This window comes from Bos grunniens, chromosome 2 (genome assembly GCF_055505025.1).
Source record: "Bos grunniens cultivar Pamir isolate PY7600 chromosome 2, Bosgru_T2T1.0, whole genome shotgun sequence".
NCBI lineage: Eukaryota > Metazoa > Chordata > Mammalia > Artiodactyla > Bovidae > Bos > Bos grunniens.
In genome coordinates, this window is record NC_141166.1 from 101,648,764 (window position 1) to 101,666,167 (window position 17,404).

The 17,404-nt window shown below is 39.3% G+C and overlaps 2 protein-coding genes across 38 annotated transcripts in view; one reads left to right on the forward strand and one right to left on the reverse strand.

Annotated features, from left to right (window-relative positions):
* TANK (TRAF family member associated NFKB activator) overlaps positions 1–17,404 on the forward strand; it is a 96,157-nt gene that overhangs the window by 11,595 nt on the left and 67,158 nt on the right. For 18 of the 37 annotated variants that reach the window (XM_086369597.1, XM_086369696.1, XM_086369622.1 and 15 more), the window contains exon 1: positions 6,896–6,953. The exons of 6 other annotated variants lie outside the window; for them this stretch is intronic. Coding sequence is in view for 6 of the 31 variants with exons in the window: in XM_086369403.1 (XP_086225529.1) it covers positions 10,187–10,194 (8 nt within the window). In the remaining 25 variants the exon portion in view is untranslated. Of the gene's footprint in view, positions 1–6,895; positions 6,954–7,173; positions 8,039–10,069; positions 10,195–17,404 lie in introns of those variants that run through there. 13 more of the 37 variants (XM_086369403.1, XM_086369386.1, XM_086369413.1 and 10 more) reach the window with 6 other exon arrangements.
* On the reverse strand, positions 3,341–8,245 carry LOC147378421 (uncharacterized). The gene is made up of 4 exons (XM_086323909.1): positions 8,172–8,245; positions 6,684–7,267; positions 6,042–6,095; positions 3,341–4,043 (listed from the first exon to the last, which is right to left on the reverse strand). Exons 1-3 carry the CDS (start codon positions 8,243–8,245, stop codon positions 6,046–6,048), a joined length of 708 nt encoding a protein of 235 aa, XP_086180035.1. The 3' UTR covers positions 3,341–4,043; positions 6,042–6,045.

The following is a 17,404-nucleotide window of genomic DNA, read 5'->3' on the forward strand; positions in this document are numbered from 1 at the left end:
TTTTTCTTTTAGCTGCACTGTCTTAGCTTCAGCATGTGGGATCTTAGTTGTGGCTGTGGGATCTAGTTCTCTGACCAAGAATTGAAGCTGGCCCTCTTTCATTGGAAGTGGGGAATCTTAGCCACTGGACCACCAGAGAAGTCTCTTCTCTGGATTTTTATTGAATTGTTTCCATACTTGAGACCGAGAAAGCTTTCCCTCACCTCCTCTTTCCAATGTTTTTTGAGCACCCTATTCTTACCCCATTGTAATGTTATAATACCACATTGTGTAGCAATTGCCTGTTTCTTATATGCATATCCTCCACAAAAGACACTAAATTCTTTTTTAGGTAAAACTGTGTCTTGGTAGTCTTTGTGACCCTAACTTTGCATACAGCAAGCACTCACAAAATAGTTCCAGAATTAATGAATGAATTGATACATCATTGAATAGTAAAATTTTTCTCTGGATAGATCAAAATGTTTGATCTCTTTTTATTGGTATGTTTCAAAACTCACTGAGGTTTTTTTCATCTCTGATTGCCTTATATCAAAGTATTACTTCAGATATATTCTGATATATCTTTAGCTGCTATTTCTGTTCCATTTCCTCAGATTTCTTTTTCAGAAGATGGAGCACTCTCTCTCCATTATTATTATTTCCATTTAATTGTTTCCATCCATTTATCCTTTCCCTTGTAGCTCAGATGGTAAAGAATCTTTCTGCAATGTGGGTAGACCTAGGTTCGATCCCTGGGTTGGGAAGATGCCCTGGAGAAAGGAATGGTTATGCACTCCAGCATTCTTGCCTGGAGAATTCCAGGGACAGAGAAGACTGGCTTCCGTCCATGGGATCAGAAAGAGTCGGACATGACTGAGCAACTGACATTTTCTCTTTTTCACTTCATTGCTGCTGCTGCTGCTAAGTCACTTCAGTCGTGTCGGACTCTGTGCGACCCCATAGATGGCAGCCACCAGGCTCTGCTGTTCCTGGGATTCTCCAGGCAAGAACACTGGAGTGGGTTGCCATTTCCTTCTCCAATGCAGGAAAGTGAAAAGTGAAAGTGAAGTCGCTCAGTCGTGTCTGACTCTTCATGACCCCTTGGACTGCAGCCTATCAGGCTCCTCCGTCCATGGGATTTTCCAGGCAAGAGTACTGGAGTGGGGTGCCATTGCCCTCTCTGTTTCACTTCATTATCTTTCCTCTAATAATATTCTGTAGTATGGATTCCCTTTCTTATGTTCAAATAAATATTCAGATTTTGACATTGCATGTTCTACGTCCTTACAGCCTTAACTTACCCATCTTTGTTATTTCTCCCTCCTTATCTTAGTCTAATATGATATCTTAGATTTCAAGTTTTGTATCACAGAGAATACAAATCCAATTCTTTCCGTTTACTTATGGTTATGGCAAACCATTTTCTAAAGTGTTCACTTTCCCCAAATTTTGGGGGACTTTGTTCTTCTTCCTTTATGCAGCACAATCTTTTCAAAAGGATGCTTTATCTTGTATTACACTTATTAATACAAGTTTATCTTGTATTAAACTCATGGCAAGTTTTTTGTAGCCCTTATAACTAGATGTGTGGATTTTATTTGGTTCTTCTCATTATCTGCCTGATTTCTACTAGCTCCTCAGCATAGGTCTTGAGCTGGGAGACATAAAGACATGCATAGCTCATATCTAACTTTTGAATCTAAAGCTAACATTTATCAACGTTCTCACTATGAATACTGGCCTAAGGCAAGAACCCTCACCCTTATTGTCGAGTTATTGTAATATGAAGAGAGAATTCCTGGTTAATTAGAAAAAAAAAATCATTCATCTTTTCCTTGACCGGCACCATGTATGAAAATTAAACTCCCAGAGGGTCAAACACACCAGTCTGTCTGCCCAGGCCCTTCCGTTATTTGCTTCACATATCCTTAGATACAGAATATCACGTGTGTCTACACCTATTGGAATCATGTTGGTATTCTCCAAACCAGAGGTCCAAACTATCAATAGATAATAAAAAGAAGTACTAACGGGGGAATGATGGGGCAACAAGATGTAAAAAAAAAAAAAAAATAGCATTTGGAGGTAATACGTACTAGTGGAGTTACTACTGTCCATTTCACTAGTAGGTGCCATAGGGCAGATAGCTTGCTTACTATCCTTAAAGTCACAAGTGTGCTCACCTTCAAACTACAAAGCTTGATGTCCATTTCAGCCCTATGGTTCTTGAAAATGGCGAAAAATCTTGTCAAATTCTGTCAGTAGGATGCCTGTCAACAGGGTTACATCTACTCTTGAAGAGTTAAGTCCCAAGGTAGCAAAGCTTGGCAAGTGAATGCCTATTTCAATTGAGGGTCCTGTACTGGGTATAGCTTCTCAGCCATGTGCAGTGGGTCTGGTCATCAATCCTGCCTTTTGATGCTATTATGAGTTCTCATATTTTTCTGATTTTTCATAAGGCATTTAATTCAGAGAGTCTGAGACAAACACAGCTAGTCCAGATGTCATCCTAAATCAGAAGTCAACCAGATTCTATTAATAGTGATATTTCACATCAAAGATTTGACTGAGCTCATTGATGCATACCTGACATTCCAAGTTGTAGTAGTATTTATACTGGCAGCTCTCCTTGTTTCTGGATTTATATTCAGAACTCTCAATAAAATATTTAGCAGTTTTGAAAATAGGTTCTGAAATGGTTTTAATAAGCCTGCAGTTCTCATTTTCATTTCATCCTACCCTCCAAAACTTGCTTGCTAACCTTAGGTACATAATAATATAAGGAAAATTAGAGTGAAATTACATCATTTTTAAAGGTTATTCCTCAAATTCCTAACCTTAATAAAACATATTGTATTTAACGAGTTTATCATGGGGCTTCCCTGGTGGCTCAGTGGTAAAGAATCCACCTGCCAATGCAGGGGACACGGATTCCATCCCTGGTCCGGGAAGACCCCACATGCTGCAGAGTAACTAAGCCTATGTGCCACAACTACTGAGGCTGTGCCCTGGAGCCCAGGAGCTACAGCTACTGAAGACCATGTGCCCTAGAGCCCGGGCTCTGAAACAAGAGAGGCCACCATGATGAAAAGCCACGCACCACCACTAGAGAGCAGCCCCCACTCTCCACAACTAGAGAAAAGCCCACGCAGCAGTGAAGGCCCAGCGTAGCCAAAAATAAATTTTTAAAAAATCATTATAAAAAAGGAAAATGTTTGACACCATTTTAGCACAAAACTCATCCATTTAGCCCAGCATTTATGCATATTTCAGCCATTGGAGAAGTATGCAGCCACTTCTCTTCATGACTACAACATTATGGGAGTGGAAAGATAAAAATATATAGTTAAGAAATGGATATGTTTAATTTTTTCTTTCTTTATTTAAAATGTTTAGCACTTTCGTATTTCAAAATGCTCATGAATTCAGTTTTAGATTCTGAGTATATTATTAAATTCTACTATTTAAATTAGAAATAGTCAAAGTAGCTCCTTCAATTTGCTCAGAAGCAGTGCTGGATAAGTTAGACTTCATTAAAATTAAATTTTTTTGCTCTGCAAAAGACACTGTAAAGAGAATTAAAAGACAAGCCACAGACTGGTAGAAATATTTTCAAAAGATACATCTGATAAAGGACTGTTATACAAAATATACAGAGAATTCTTAATATTCAACAATAAGAGAACAAACAATCCAGTTTTAAAATGGATCAAGAACTTTAACAGATAGTTTACAAAAAAGATATACAGACTAAAATCACCATGTGAAAAGATGCTCCACATTATATATCATCAGGGAAATGAAAATTAAAACACAATGAGATACCACTACAATCCTTTTAAAATGGCCAAAATCCAGAACACTGACAACACCAAATGCTGATGAGGATGTGAAGCAAAAATAATTCTCTGACATTGCTGCTGCTGCTGCTGCTAAGTCACTTCAGTCATGTCCGACTCTGTGCAACCCCATCGACGGCAGCCCACCAGGATCCTCCATCCATGTGATTTTCAAGGCAAGAGTACAGGAGTGGGTTACCATTGCCTTCTCCGGCGTTTGCTCTACAACCCAACAATCACACTGCTTTATATTTAGGAATGTGAAAGTAGCTGAAAACACACGCAAAACCCTGCATACTAATGTTTATAGTAGCTTTATTCATAATTGCCAAAAGTTGGAAGCAACCAAGATGTCTTCCAGTAGGAATGGATAAACTGTGGTACATCCAGACAATGGAGTATTATTCAGCATTAAAAAAAAAAAAATGATTTTTCAAGCCATAAAAAGACATGGAGGAAATTCAAATGCATATTACTAAGTGAAAGAAGCCAATCTGAAAAGGCTACATAAAGTGTGGTTCCAACATATGACATTCTGGAAAAGGCACAACTACGAAGACAGTAAAAAGATCAGTGGTTGTCAGAGATTAGGGAGAGGAAGAGATGAACAAGTGGAGAATAGAGGATTTTTAGGATAATGAAATTATTCTATTATAGTTCAGTTCAGTTCAGTCGCTCAGTCGTATCCGACTCTTTGCAACCCCATGAACCACAGCACGCCAGGCCTCCCTGTCTATCACCAACTCCCAGAGTCCACCTAAACCCATGTCTATCAAGTCGATGATGCCATCCAACCATCTCATCCTCTGTCGTCCCCTTCTCCTCCTGCCCTCAATCTTTCCCAGCATCAGGGTCTTTTCCAATGAGTCAGCTCTTTGCATCAGGTGGCCAAAGTATTGGTGTTTATGGTACTACAATTATGGATACACGTCAGAGTATATAGAGTATACTGGTATCCTCCAGTATAGTATAATACTATAATGATAGATATATGTCATTTATGCTTCTGTCCACACTCATGGAATGTATAATACCAAGAGTGAACCCTAATGTAAACTATGGACTTTGGATGATAATATGTCAATGTAGTTTCATCAATTGTGGATGATGAAGAGTCTTATGCATGTTTCAGAGTAGGGAGTGTATGGTAAATCTCTATATGTTCCTTGCAAATTTGCTGTGAACTTAAAATCACTCACAAATTTTTTTAAAAAAGTACTGTGCTATCATGATTAACTCAATTACTTATTACAAGAAAACTGTTCAACTGGTCACAATGCTCTACCAAAAAGTTTCTGTTTTTTAAAAAGACAATGTTTTTAAAATTATGTTTTGGCTTTGACTTAAAAAATAAGCCAAATATTCGAGATAATCCAGTAAAATACACTGTAATTTGGCAAGTCTTTAAATCCTTAGATGTACTGGGCCTAAAGAAAGAAGTGTAAACGTCCATGATTCAGAAGTGTAGGGAGAAATTAAGGCAATCAGAACTTGATTGTTATGCTCTAACAGAGAAAAGTTACTATCCTAGGAGGAGCAAGATACTGGACTCCCCTGGAAGGATAGCAGCTTCTAAGTAATATGCAGCAGTACAACTAGAAAAAAAGGAGCTCAAGACTGCAGAGCTAGGCTTGAAACGTTCAGGATGAAGAAAGAATCTTGGATAGACTGAAGACCTGTCTAAGCATGGCTTGTCCAAGATCACTAGGACAGGCATGTTCTCAAATTTGGAAATTTCATCAAGTCTGTGGATATAAAGCTATGTTCTAGAGTGGGTTCTACCTGACAACAATATATAGTATTCATGGTCATTTTAATCTTGGTTTTGAAATTGCTATTTTCAACACCCTTAATATGCTTGTGCTTGGTGATAAAGTCTTTTTCAAACACCACCAACTCTTGTCAGATACATGCAAAAATAGTGATAGTTTTTAAAAATATTGTTTTAATTAAATAAATAGTAGGCTTCTGGAAGTGTTACATGCATTCAGCCAAATACAGTTATACCTCAGTCAATGTGGAGAGTCCCAACCTTCAGTGCTCTCAGGGAGAGTCCATATACGTATATGCTGTGGATTTGACTACTCTTTTCCTAAAAGGAATACTAGGAATGTGCTTGATGGTGGGAAGGAGCCAGGATGACATGACTGACTCCAGACAGCCCCTTTCATTTGCAGAGCATTTTGAATTTTACCATTTTTTTTTTTTTTTTTGGCTTACATTATCAGTTGATCCTGCAACCATCCATCCAGTGAAGTAGGTTATCCTTGTCCTCTGCTGCCAGATTTTAGAAAATCAAGATTCATTAGATTAAGCAACTTGCCTGAGATAGTAGATATCCGAGCTAAAACTTTTCTTGAGCTATCTGTCTAAAATTTTCATCTTGGAAAATATTCAAGCATGGGTAGGAAATGGAATAACGGAGAATCCTAAGTTAGGGGAAATTTTTTAAATAGAGATCTACTTGCATGTAGCAATCATTCAGCTTTAGCAAGTACTTTTAATGATAGGTGTTGCTAGTTGGGGAAAACCCAAATGGGTGTGTGTGTGTGTATGTGTATGTGTGTGTGTGTGGTTTTTCTCAGCATGTGGAGCTTAATAACCCTAATCACGTTCACATGAATATCTTCTGAAAATGACGATTCTTGGAATTCACCCCAGTTGCTCTTAACTCTTGGAGAAGGGCATGGCAACCCACTCCAGTATTCTTGCCTGGAGAATCCCATGGACTGAGAAGCCTGATGGGCTACCATCCACTAAGTCTCAAAGAGTTGGACAAGACTGAAGTTACTTAGCTGAGCTCTTAACTCTGGGAATCTCTAAGGGTGAATCTATATCTTTAACAAGAGACCCTCCGCTGACCTTTAAACTTGACTTCTCGGGCCTTTCCGGGTCTGTAGTTTCGGGCCGGGCTGCGCTGGGCGGGGCAGGGCTGGGCGGGGCTTGGGTGAGGTTGGGGGAAGTGGCGGGAGGGGCACGGTCTGGCTTGGAGGGGTGGAGGGTGAAGGGTTAAGGGATCCACGCGCAGGCGCTGCCCTCTGAACTGGAACGGAAAACAACTTCCGGTTGGAGTCACTCGGCCGGGCGCCGGCGACTTAGAGACTGGAGAGACCGGTGCGGAAACCCTGAGCTGTGAGTAAGAAACTTCGCTAGCGAGTTGCAGTGTCCGAATGCGTCGGGCACGGCGACGGAGAATTTGTGTGTGTGAGCGAGAGGGGTGCGCTGGCCGTATGGGCGCCGCAGGGAGAGAAGCCGCGGAGCTGCAGAGACAACCAGTTCTCATGGTGGGGAGGGACTTTGTGCGAAAGAAATCACCTGGGTCCCTGTCCCGGAGCGGACCGGGAGGGGCTTTCCGGGCCCACGGCGTCTGCGCAGCAACGACGGCTGCCGGGGACGGATCCTGCCCGATTCCGCGTCGGCCGCTCTCTGTGACTTGATTTCTTGGCCTGCCAACGGGGGAGGCAGGCCTGTGATGTCAGAGTGAGCGGTAGACCCCACCTGGAGGTCCCAGCCCCCTTGAGGACCGAAGGCTGCCTTCCAGAAGTTAATACTATCTTTGTTACTCTTTCAAAAACTTCCTAGGTTCTTTCTGTTGTTTTTTTTTTTCCCCAAGGTTATTGCACAGTTTCTGTCTCAGCTTTCCTGTGGGGTGTCATCATAGCCTTGTCACTGAGAAGTTGGGTAACCTCCCCGAGGGTCAAGGAGAAACTGGATGGCTGAGGCGGAAAGAGCAGAAGCAAACCCTGCCCCCAGTGGGAACCGGGCGTTAGGCGGAATCCCTTGTGCGGTGTAAACTGACTAGTGATGTTACACGTGTAACAGGCTGTGCTCGTCACGAAGTGAAACAAGGAGGGGGAAGATACTCAAACCAAAGAGACTCTGTGTCTCTTACTATGCTGTAACAAGAAGTAGAGCAGCCTTTGCTATATAAAGTGTCATGTGTCTCACAGATTCTTTTGACAAGTTGTATCTTAAGAGAGAAACGGTAGTAAAGGAAGTGAAGTGACACGAAAGTGAAGGGAAATAGCGTGATCTGTTTCCCTACTACGACGGGAATACACACTTCAAAGAGGGGGAACAGAGAAGCGAGCTCTGTAGTCTGCTGAAAAAAATGTTTTGTCCCTCTCATTGGGGAGGAGAAGAGAACCCTAGAGTGGTAACAGTCATGTTTTAAGCAGAAAATGAAAACTCCTTCACGGCCCTTTCCCCAGCCACAGGTACTCCAACGCCTTGCACATCTCTCTTAGTTGTACATAAACGTGTTATTTCGCTTTCTTATGAAAATCAGATTGTATGTGCATACAGTCCTATGATTTCGTTTTTCAGATAGAATATATATGGAAATCTTACCATATATAGCTCTGCTTTACCTTAATGTCAGCATGGGATTTCTTTGCCTGGATGTTCCAAATGTAGTTAAACATCTCTTAATATGGCCTGTCTATATATTTTGCCCTTGTTCTTCACGATTATTTAATCTATATTTCATTAGGATACAAATTATTAACCCTTTGTGAATTATATGGCGAATATTTTCAAGAACTATTAGTCTTTGGGTTAAAATGCCCAGGTTTTCTCTTAAGAAGATGGTCCTCACTCAAAAATTATTAAAATATTTTCCTGTATTCATTAAATATTCTTACAGTTGGTATGCTTTACTCATTAAAACATATGAAAATTATTTTTTAACATTTTATAAGATAGGGATTTAGCCATTTTTGCTGAAATCATTTGCTGAAATCAATTAATTCCCAATGGGCTAGAAATACTACCTTAATATAGTAAATTTCCAGGCATACATGAGTCTTTTTTGGATTCTTGTGTCCCTTTGTTCTGTTTGCTTCTTCCTATACAATTACCAATCTCTCTTTGTTTAGGCATTTTGTAGTCATTCATACGGAGAAGGCAATGGCACCCCATTCCAGTACTCTTGCCTGGAAAATCCCATGGATGGAGGAGCCTGGTAGGCTGCAGTCCATGGGGTCGGTAAGAGTCCGACACGACTGAGCGACTTCACTTTCATGCATTGGAGAAGGAAATGGCAACCCACTCCAGTGTTCTTGCCTGGAGAATCCCAGGGACGGGGGAGCCTGGTGGGCTGCCATCTATGGGTCTCACAGAGTCGGACACAAATGAAGTGACTTAGCAGTAGCAGTAGCAGTAGCAGTCATTCATAAAGCAAGTCCCTCTTTAAATATCCTTGGTGATTGTGTTCTCTCTCAGGTAAAAAAGTAAACTATTTATATTTCATTAAAACAGGTTTCTTTGGGGGGTTTTGTTGTTGTTGTTGTATAGTTGCTCAGTCATGTCCGACTGTTTGTGACCCCATGGACTGTAACCCACCAGGCTCCTCTGTCCATGGGATTTCCCAGGCAAGAAAGCTGATATGGGTTGCCATTTCCTTCTCTAGGGGAGAGATTCTCCTGCCTTGAAGGCAGATTCTTTACCACTGAGTCACCAGGGAAGCCCTTGGGGGGTTTTAACTACCCACTAATATTTTGTGACTGACATGTAGATGATTTATATATCTGGCCAACTTTCTAAAATTACTGGTTTTAATAAATTGTCTCTTGAATTTTCTAGGAAAATAGTCTTCTGAATATAATCTTACCTCCTTCTTTATACTTACTTCTTTTTTTTTTTTATAAATTTCTACCTTCTCCAAAACAGTGATATATAATAACAGTGATTCTGGCCATCCTTATCATATTTATTCATTTGCAGTTATTTTTATTGTGTCATCATTGAGTATGAATTTTATAATAAATTTCAAATAATTTTATTTATCGAAGAAGTGTCTTTAATATTTCTAGCTTTTGGGATTTTTACAGGGAATAGATTTTGGATTGTGTCTAAAGTTGGGGTTTTTTTATTTTGTTTTTTCTTTTGCATTGGCTAGCACTTTGAGAGCAGTTTTGAACAGTAGATGTTGAGTTTTCATTTGGTGTATATATTTCTTGTTGTCTTGATGTATTTTCATTGCTACTTTAGTACTAAACATTTTTATCAGGAGTGGAAGTTGAGTTTTGTCGTATATGACATTTTGGCATCTAATGTGGCCAATCATGTGGTTTTCTTCCTTGACCTTTTAGAATGGCAAATTGTTTTAGTAGATTTCTACTTTTGTTGTTGTTGTTGTTTTTAATTTTTATTGAAGTATAGTTGACTTATAATGTGTTAATTTCAGGTGTACAGCAAAGTATATGTACATATATCCACTTTTTTTGTTTGTTTGTTTTCCCATATAGGCCATTAGTCAGTTCGGTTGCTCAGTCGTGTCTGACTCTTTGTGACCCCATGGACTGCAGCACTCCAGGCTTCCCTGTCCATCACCAACTCCCAGGGCTTGCTCAAACTCATATCCAATGAGTCGGTAATGTCATCCAACCATCTCATCCTCTGTCGTCCCCTTCTCCTCCTGCCTTCAGTCTTTCCCAGCATCAGGGTCTTTCCCATTGAGTCAGTTCTTTCCATCAGGTGGCCAAAGTATTGGCGTTTCAGCTTCAGCATCACACCTTCCAATGAATATTCAGGACTGATCTCCTTTAGGATGGACTGATTGGATCTCCTTGCAGTCCAAGGGACTGTCAAGAGTCCTCCAACACCACAGTTCAAAAGCATCAATTCTTCGGTGCTCAGCTTTCTTTACAGTCCAACTCTCACATCCATACATGACTACTGGAAAAACCGTAGCTTTGACTAGATGGACCTTTGTTGCCAAAGTTATATCTCTGCTTTTTAATATGCTCTCTAGGTTGGCCATAGGTTTTCTTCCAAGGAGCAGGCATCTTTTAATTTCATGGCTGCAGTCACCACCTGCAGTTTCAATTGTTTCCCCATCTATTTGCCATGAAGTGATGGGACTGGATGCCATGATCTTAGTTTCCTGAATGTTGAGTTTTAAGCCAACTTTTTCACTCTCCTCTTTCACTTTCATCAAGAAGATCTTTAGTTCTTCTTCGCTTTCTGCCATAAGAGTGGTGTCATCTGCCACCACCACCAAATATCAAGGTTATTGATATTTCTCCTGGCACTGTTGATTCCAGCTTGTGCTTCATCCAGCCCGGCATTTCACATGATGTTCTCTGCAAATAAGTTAAATAAGCAGGGTGACAGTATATGGCCTTGATATACTCCTTTCCTGATTCAGAACCAATCTGTTGTTTCATGTCCAGTTCTAACTGTTGCTTCTTGACCTGAATATTGATTATGGAGTATTTAGTAGATTTCTCTGTGCTATACAGCAGGTTCATTAGTTATTTTATATAGTGTGTATATATCAGTCCCAGTCTTCCAATTTATCCCTCCCCTTTAACTCATGTTAACTGTAAGTTTGTTTTCTACATCTGTGCTCTACTTCTGTTTTGTAAATAAGTTCATTTGTATCTTTGATTTCTAGTTTTTGAACCAACCTTACACTTCATCATTGTGTTGAATTTAAGCACATAGGTTTCTTTTTGGTAACAATTTTATTTAAAATCAGTGATTGAGTTACATCTGTAGTCATCTTTGTTCCTATTATCTTTGCCAGAGTTTAATATCAAGGCTATGCTGATTTTCTAAAAAGAATTTAGAATAGTTTTTTCTTTCTATGCTTTGAGGTAGTTTAAATAGCTTGTTTAGTTGCTAAGTTGTATCTGACTCTTTGCAACCCCATGGATTGTAGCCCACCAGGCTCCTCTGTCCATGGGATTTCCCAGGCAAGAATACTGGAGTGGGTTGCCATTTCCTTCTCCAGGGGATCTTCCTAACTCAGGGATTGAACTCAGCATCTCCTGCATTGCTAGACTTAGCTCAACTTGCTGAGCCACCAGTGAAACCTAAAATAGTTTAAGAGCTCTCTGTTTGAAAGTCTGAAAGAATTAATTCATGAAACCATCTGAAAGTACAGTGGACCCTTAAATAATACCTGGAGGTTAGGGGTGCCACAGCTCCCAGTAGTTGAAAATCTGCAAGCAGTTTATAGTCAGCCCTCTCTTTCCGAGGTTCTGCATCTTCAGATACAATCAACTGCAGATAGTGTAGTACTGTAGTATGTATTTAGTGGGGAAAAAAATTCGCCCGTAAGTATATCCATGTAGTTAAAACCCATGTTGTTCAAGGTCAACTGTACATTGTTCTTAAGGCAACAGTAATATTCAGCAGAAAGATCCAGAACTTTAAAAGGCAAACAAAAGCTCCTTAGAGTAAATCCTTATAATTGAAGGGGTGTGAAGCACCAATAATGTAGAGAATGAAGAACTGCTGTACTGATCCTGGTCATTTTATCCTCCACCTTTTTTTATTTTTCAGGGAAAATGCTGTAGGTAGACTGAGGGTCTAATAAAGTGCTTTACGGTTTTTTCTCTCCTCCAATTTATCAAGGAAAGGGTGTTGCTTCTACATGGGCAAGCTTTTATGCCCTGAAAGAACAGTTTCACTTTGTTGTCATCAGCTTCCCAATTTTCCCAGGAAATTTCTTGCTTTAGAGGTAGTAACCAAGCTGACATTCTACTCTAGCCAAATCCTATAGGGGAGTTTCAAAATGAGTGGCTGAGAAAATATACAAGCTCAGCATGCTTTGACTTACTGAATATGAAGTGAAAATCAGCAACAGTCTAGGTATGTACATAGCCTGTGGACACACTTGAGAACAGGGCTGGCTTCTGAGGCATAGAAGCCATATAAGCACAGCCCACTGTTTGGCTCAGCTAACGAATGGCTTACTGTTATATGTGGATAGTAGTGTATTATGTAATCTCTGGGAGAGCTATTCACTTTTATAAATGATTATTTTAAATACTTTTTGATTGCTTTCAAGTAAGACTATTACTTTAGATAATGCAGTTTAGCAGTATACATCTGTGAACTGGAGGAAACTTCAAGACGCTCATAAATGTTATTTACAGAGGAATGCAGGTATTCTGTCAGTGGATATTTGAGTATCTTAACTTAAACATCTGTTAATCTAGAACACGTGATTATTGGCATAATTTGGGGGCACACCCTTCCCTGGTAGCTCACTGGTAAAGAATCTTCTGCCAATGCAGGAGTTGGGTTGGGAAAATTCCTTGGAGTAGGAAATGGTAACTCACTCCATTATTCTTGCCTAGGAAATCCCATGGATAAAGGATCCTGGTGGGCTACAGTCCATGGGGTCACAAACAGTCAAACACAACTTAGTGACTAAACAACAACCTATAACAGACAAAGACTGCATATTTTTAAAAAGCATACCAGTTATCTGTCAGAAAATGATTAAAAAAAAAAAAGAATACATAGCCTCTTGATGTAAAACACTATTCTAACAACAGTTGGTCCTTGAACAACACGGAGGTTAGGCATGGCAACCCTCTGCTCAATTGAAAATCTGCATGTAAAGTTAACCCTCTGTATCCAAGGTTCCTGTGTATCTGTGGTTCCACCATATCGGCAATTGCACATCCAGGGATTCAACCAATGACAGATCATATAGTACTGCAGTATTTACTCATGAAAATATCCATGGATAAGTGGACTTGTGCACTTCAAACTGGTGTTGTTCAAGAGCCAGCCATATACTCATGCTTTAGCTGATTAGCTATTGCTACTCAATGTCCTTTTGTTTTCTAACAGCTTTCTAAGCATGAATATTACTATTCAGTTTCAACTTGATTGTGTGTAATGATGTCAAACCAAGTTTTAGTTTCTATTTTCTGTAGGATTTACATTGTGGCTACCATTCATCCCATGTTGTCTCTTACGGTTACTGCTATGGTTTTCAATCATGGGTAGAGGAAAAGAGGAGGCTATTAGCAAGAATAGCTAACAAAATTGGTAACAAAATTTCTCTGTAGTCCAAAACCAAGATTCTGAATCATTTTCAGAAAAGGATAACAGAATATGAATTCAACTCCCTTGTGGGTGGGTGGCAAATTAGCGTACACAATCTTTTGAACTGTGTGCATTGTTTGAAAACTGTTCAAAAAAGTTGAGGAGGATTGAAACAGGCAGTGGTACCAGAGCCTTGGCAACTGAAAACAAGCCTTTGGGACCTATGTAATTGTATATGTTACAGTTTTCAATTCCTAATCTATAAAAACATTTTTTAAAATCGTGGTAAAATACACATAATGTGAAGTTTACCACCTTAGCCATATTTAAGTGTACAATTCAGTAGTGTTGAATGTATTCACATTGTTGTTCAAGCAAGAAAAGCATTTCTTAAGAGACTTTTTAAATTATTTTAAGAAAAAAGTTTGGGAAGTAAATAATAATGTTAATTGTTTGTCTCATGGGAGAAGTGTCCTGAACAGTAACCTTGTTTTCTTCCTTTTTAACTTCAGAGATATACTTTCTTTAATGGTAATTATCATTACTAAATTATGAGGGTAAACATTTTGAGCAATGATCTGTAGTAGCTTTCACTTACCACCGTGCTTTTTTCTTGGCAAAAAAAGAAGGGTCTATTGAAAACATGTTGTTAACAGTGAAAACAGTCTGTCTACAAGTCATTGTAGTTATGAATTATTGGAAATTGAGTGGACTAAGAAAAATAATGAGTTCTAGTTTGATGGTTACTTACCTGAAGTTATAGGAATCCTTGAGATATTTGCAGTAGAATTAGGTATGGAGAATTGTTCTCTTTAGCAGCAGAACAAACTCAATCAGGTGATTTTACTGTGAAGAATAATTTGCTCTAAGGACAGAAATCAGGGATTCAAGTCCCTTCAAGATAACAATTTTAAATTACTCGAAAAAAAATCAACTATTCTTGTGGGATATGTAAGTGGTTTTACTATTTCTAGCCAATAAATATATGGCTTTTACCATGATTAATTTCATGACTTTATATATTTGCTATCCCTAAACTAAAATGCCTTTCCCTTCGTATTGATGTTTTTCAGCCTTTTTATATCCATATTTCCTTTTTTATAAACATTAAAATACCACAAATCCTAGGAGATAAAAATATGTGACCTTTCTTCCCACAAAGGTCTTACACCTCCTCATACTGAATGTAAACTTCCTCTTGAAGTTTTCCCCATCCAAGAATATTCTGTAGAGCCCTACTTTATATGATTTATGAAAGACAGATTTTTTAAATATTAGGTAACCATTTTAAACTGATAATTCTTCTCCCACATCTCCAGATTCTAACATGGCCCCTACTCAGAGGAAAGGATACCCCTTAACATGGCTAAGCAAGCTAACTGAGCAATACCTCAGATGGGTAGAACATCTCATGTCCAGTTTCCCTTTTGGTGTTACACTATTTCATTTTGCACTTCAACCCATAGAATTTTATACAACTTGAGGGAAAGAAGTGCTGCTGGAGATAAAAAAGGAAGTGAGGCAAAGCTGAGACTCATGGGTGTGGTCTTTGGCTATGAAGTCTCCTTTTAACTCTTAGAAGATAACAAAAAGTTTCACCAAGTTCTGACATCCAGAAAAATAGAGAACCTAGTTTGGTGAGTTTTGGGTTTGATCTGTGGGATTGTCTTACCTTATCTATCCTGATGCATTTAGCTAACCAGCTTATTTTTAAAAAAATGCAAAATGCAAATTCTGACTCTGCTGGATCTGTGATATTTAAGTTTCTGTGATTTCAGCTGCCTGAAACTTGGAACAGTGGTACACAGTGACAGCATAGTGCAGTGTGCTATGGGTATATCCATAACCGAAGTTTACAACCTGGAGAGTGAGAATAGAAATGGAAGCTGTCATTTTGGGGAACTGGCTGCTGTACTAATGGAACTCTCTTAAAAGTGGGAAATGATTGGAAGTAAATGTCAGGAGTGACAGTTCTCTTCCATTTCCTTTCTTCAAGTAAGGAAACACACATACTTTTCAGTGTGGTCAAAGGTTTACCTTAACCATCTAAGACAGAAGATGTCCTTTTATTTATGTGTATATACTACATTATTGACTTTTTTTCTGCTTTTTGCTTTTGTTGCTTTTTGTGGCTGAGGAGTCAAACATAGAGCTAAATAGAAAAGACAGGATGTATCTCTCATTCACTTGCTCACCTCTTCCTTTGCTAAAATGGCAACTTTTCTGAAGTAGAATGTGAACTGTTATTATTCATACCCCAAGGGGTTGGGAAAAGCAGGTGACTTTCTTTTCTAGGGCAGAGTAGAAGAGGTAAACAGTTACTCTAGAATCACCCCATCCTGAAACTGCTTTAGATTTAAACTGGCCTCTTACCACAAGTGTCAACTCTGGTAGAACACTTATCCAGAAGCATAATAATCTCAGCAGTGGGGAAAACCCAGGAGAGGACCCTTGTTCTACTTACTAAATCACCCACACTTGTCTCTACTTGTCCACAAAAAGTAGACCTTGTTAAAGATGCTTTTGAACTGTGGTGCTGGAGAAGACTCTTGAGAGTACCTAGGACAGCATGGAGATCAAACCAGTCAATCCTAAAGAAAATCAACCCTGAATACTCATTGGAAGGACTGATGCTAAAGCTGAAACTCTAAAAAAAAAAATAATAAATCTGAAACTCTGATACTTTGGTCACCTGATGTAAACAGCCGACTCATTGGAAAAAACCCTAATGCTAGGAAAGATCGAAGGCAGAAGGAGAAGAGGGTGACAGAGAATGAGATGGTTGGATGACATCATCGATTCAGTGGACATGAACTTGGGGGAACTCAGGGAGATGGTGAGGGACAGGGAGGCCTGGCATCCTGCAGTCCATGGGGTCCAAAGAATCAGACGTGACTTGGCGACTGAAAAGCAAAAGGGGTGGAGGAAATCTACCTTTAAGCATGTGATTCTTTTCAAACTTGAAATCCAAATGTGTATAACTAATCAAAGTTGAGCTGCTCTGGTTGAGCTGGGCAATTGGTAGTAATTGGTAGTAGAGCATTGTTCGGCTACACACCCACAGCCTCAGTGGAGTTCCAGAAGCACACTATTTTCCTTGATTATTACTTTTTATTGAGGATTGGTTAGACACCATTTGTCATCACAGTGCTTGTTGTCAAGGACAACAAATTTAAGATATATGTATCTATAAAGTAAGGGGGTAAATGTTTGTTTAAAAAGAAGGAGGTAGGAGGAGTTAGAGTACCACTTCAGAAAATGTAACATCCCGATAGTGGGAGTCCCAAACAGGCACAGAGAAGGAATGAAATGGCCCAAAAAGTAATTCAAGAAAATTTGCAACAATGACGGATGAACTTCCAGATGGGTTAAGTACAGGAGCAGGAATCAAAATGGCCCTGAACTTCAACAAAAACAAAAGGGAGTGTAGCAACAAAATTCTGAGGAAAAATTACTTCCAACCTGGGACTCAACCTGGCGCACTGTCAGTTAAATCTCAGGGTAAGGATATTTTCAGTTATCTGAAATATAATTTCAGCAAAGTCTGAAAATATACTTTCAGCAAGGTCTCAAAAAATTTACTTTGTAAGCACTTCATCAGAAAGCTACTGGAGGGTTTACCCCACCAAATTGAGGAGTAAAACAGGGAGGATGAAGATTTGGGATACTGAGAATGAGAGATTCAGCTAGAGAGAGAGATGAATAAAGGGAATCATCAAATTCAGGTTGAAAGAAGGTCTCAAGGTGAAGGCTTTCCTCTCTGCACAGAGATGAACAAGTCTAAACTTGAG

Excerpts from the sequence above, each read along its gene's own strand:
- LOC147378421 (XM_086323909.1), bottom strand. The coding sequence starts at position 8,245 with ATGTTTAACTACATTTGGAACATCCAGGCAAAGAAATCCCATGCTGAC. Across the intron at positions 7,268-8,171 it reads GTAAAGCAGAGCTATATATG|GCCAAGAAATCAAGTCACAG; the intron begins GTAAGATTTCCA and ends CCCCGTTGGCAG. Across the intron at positions 6,096-6,683 it reads CCGAGAAGTCAAGTTTAAAG|AGGACAAGGATAACCTACTT; the intron begins GTCAGCGGAGGG and ends ATCTGGCAGCAG.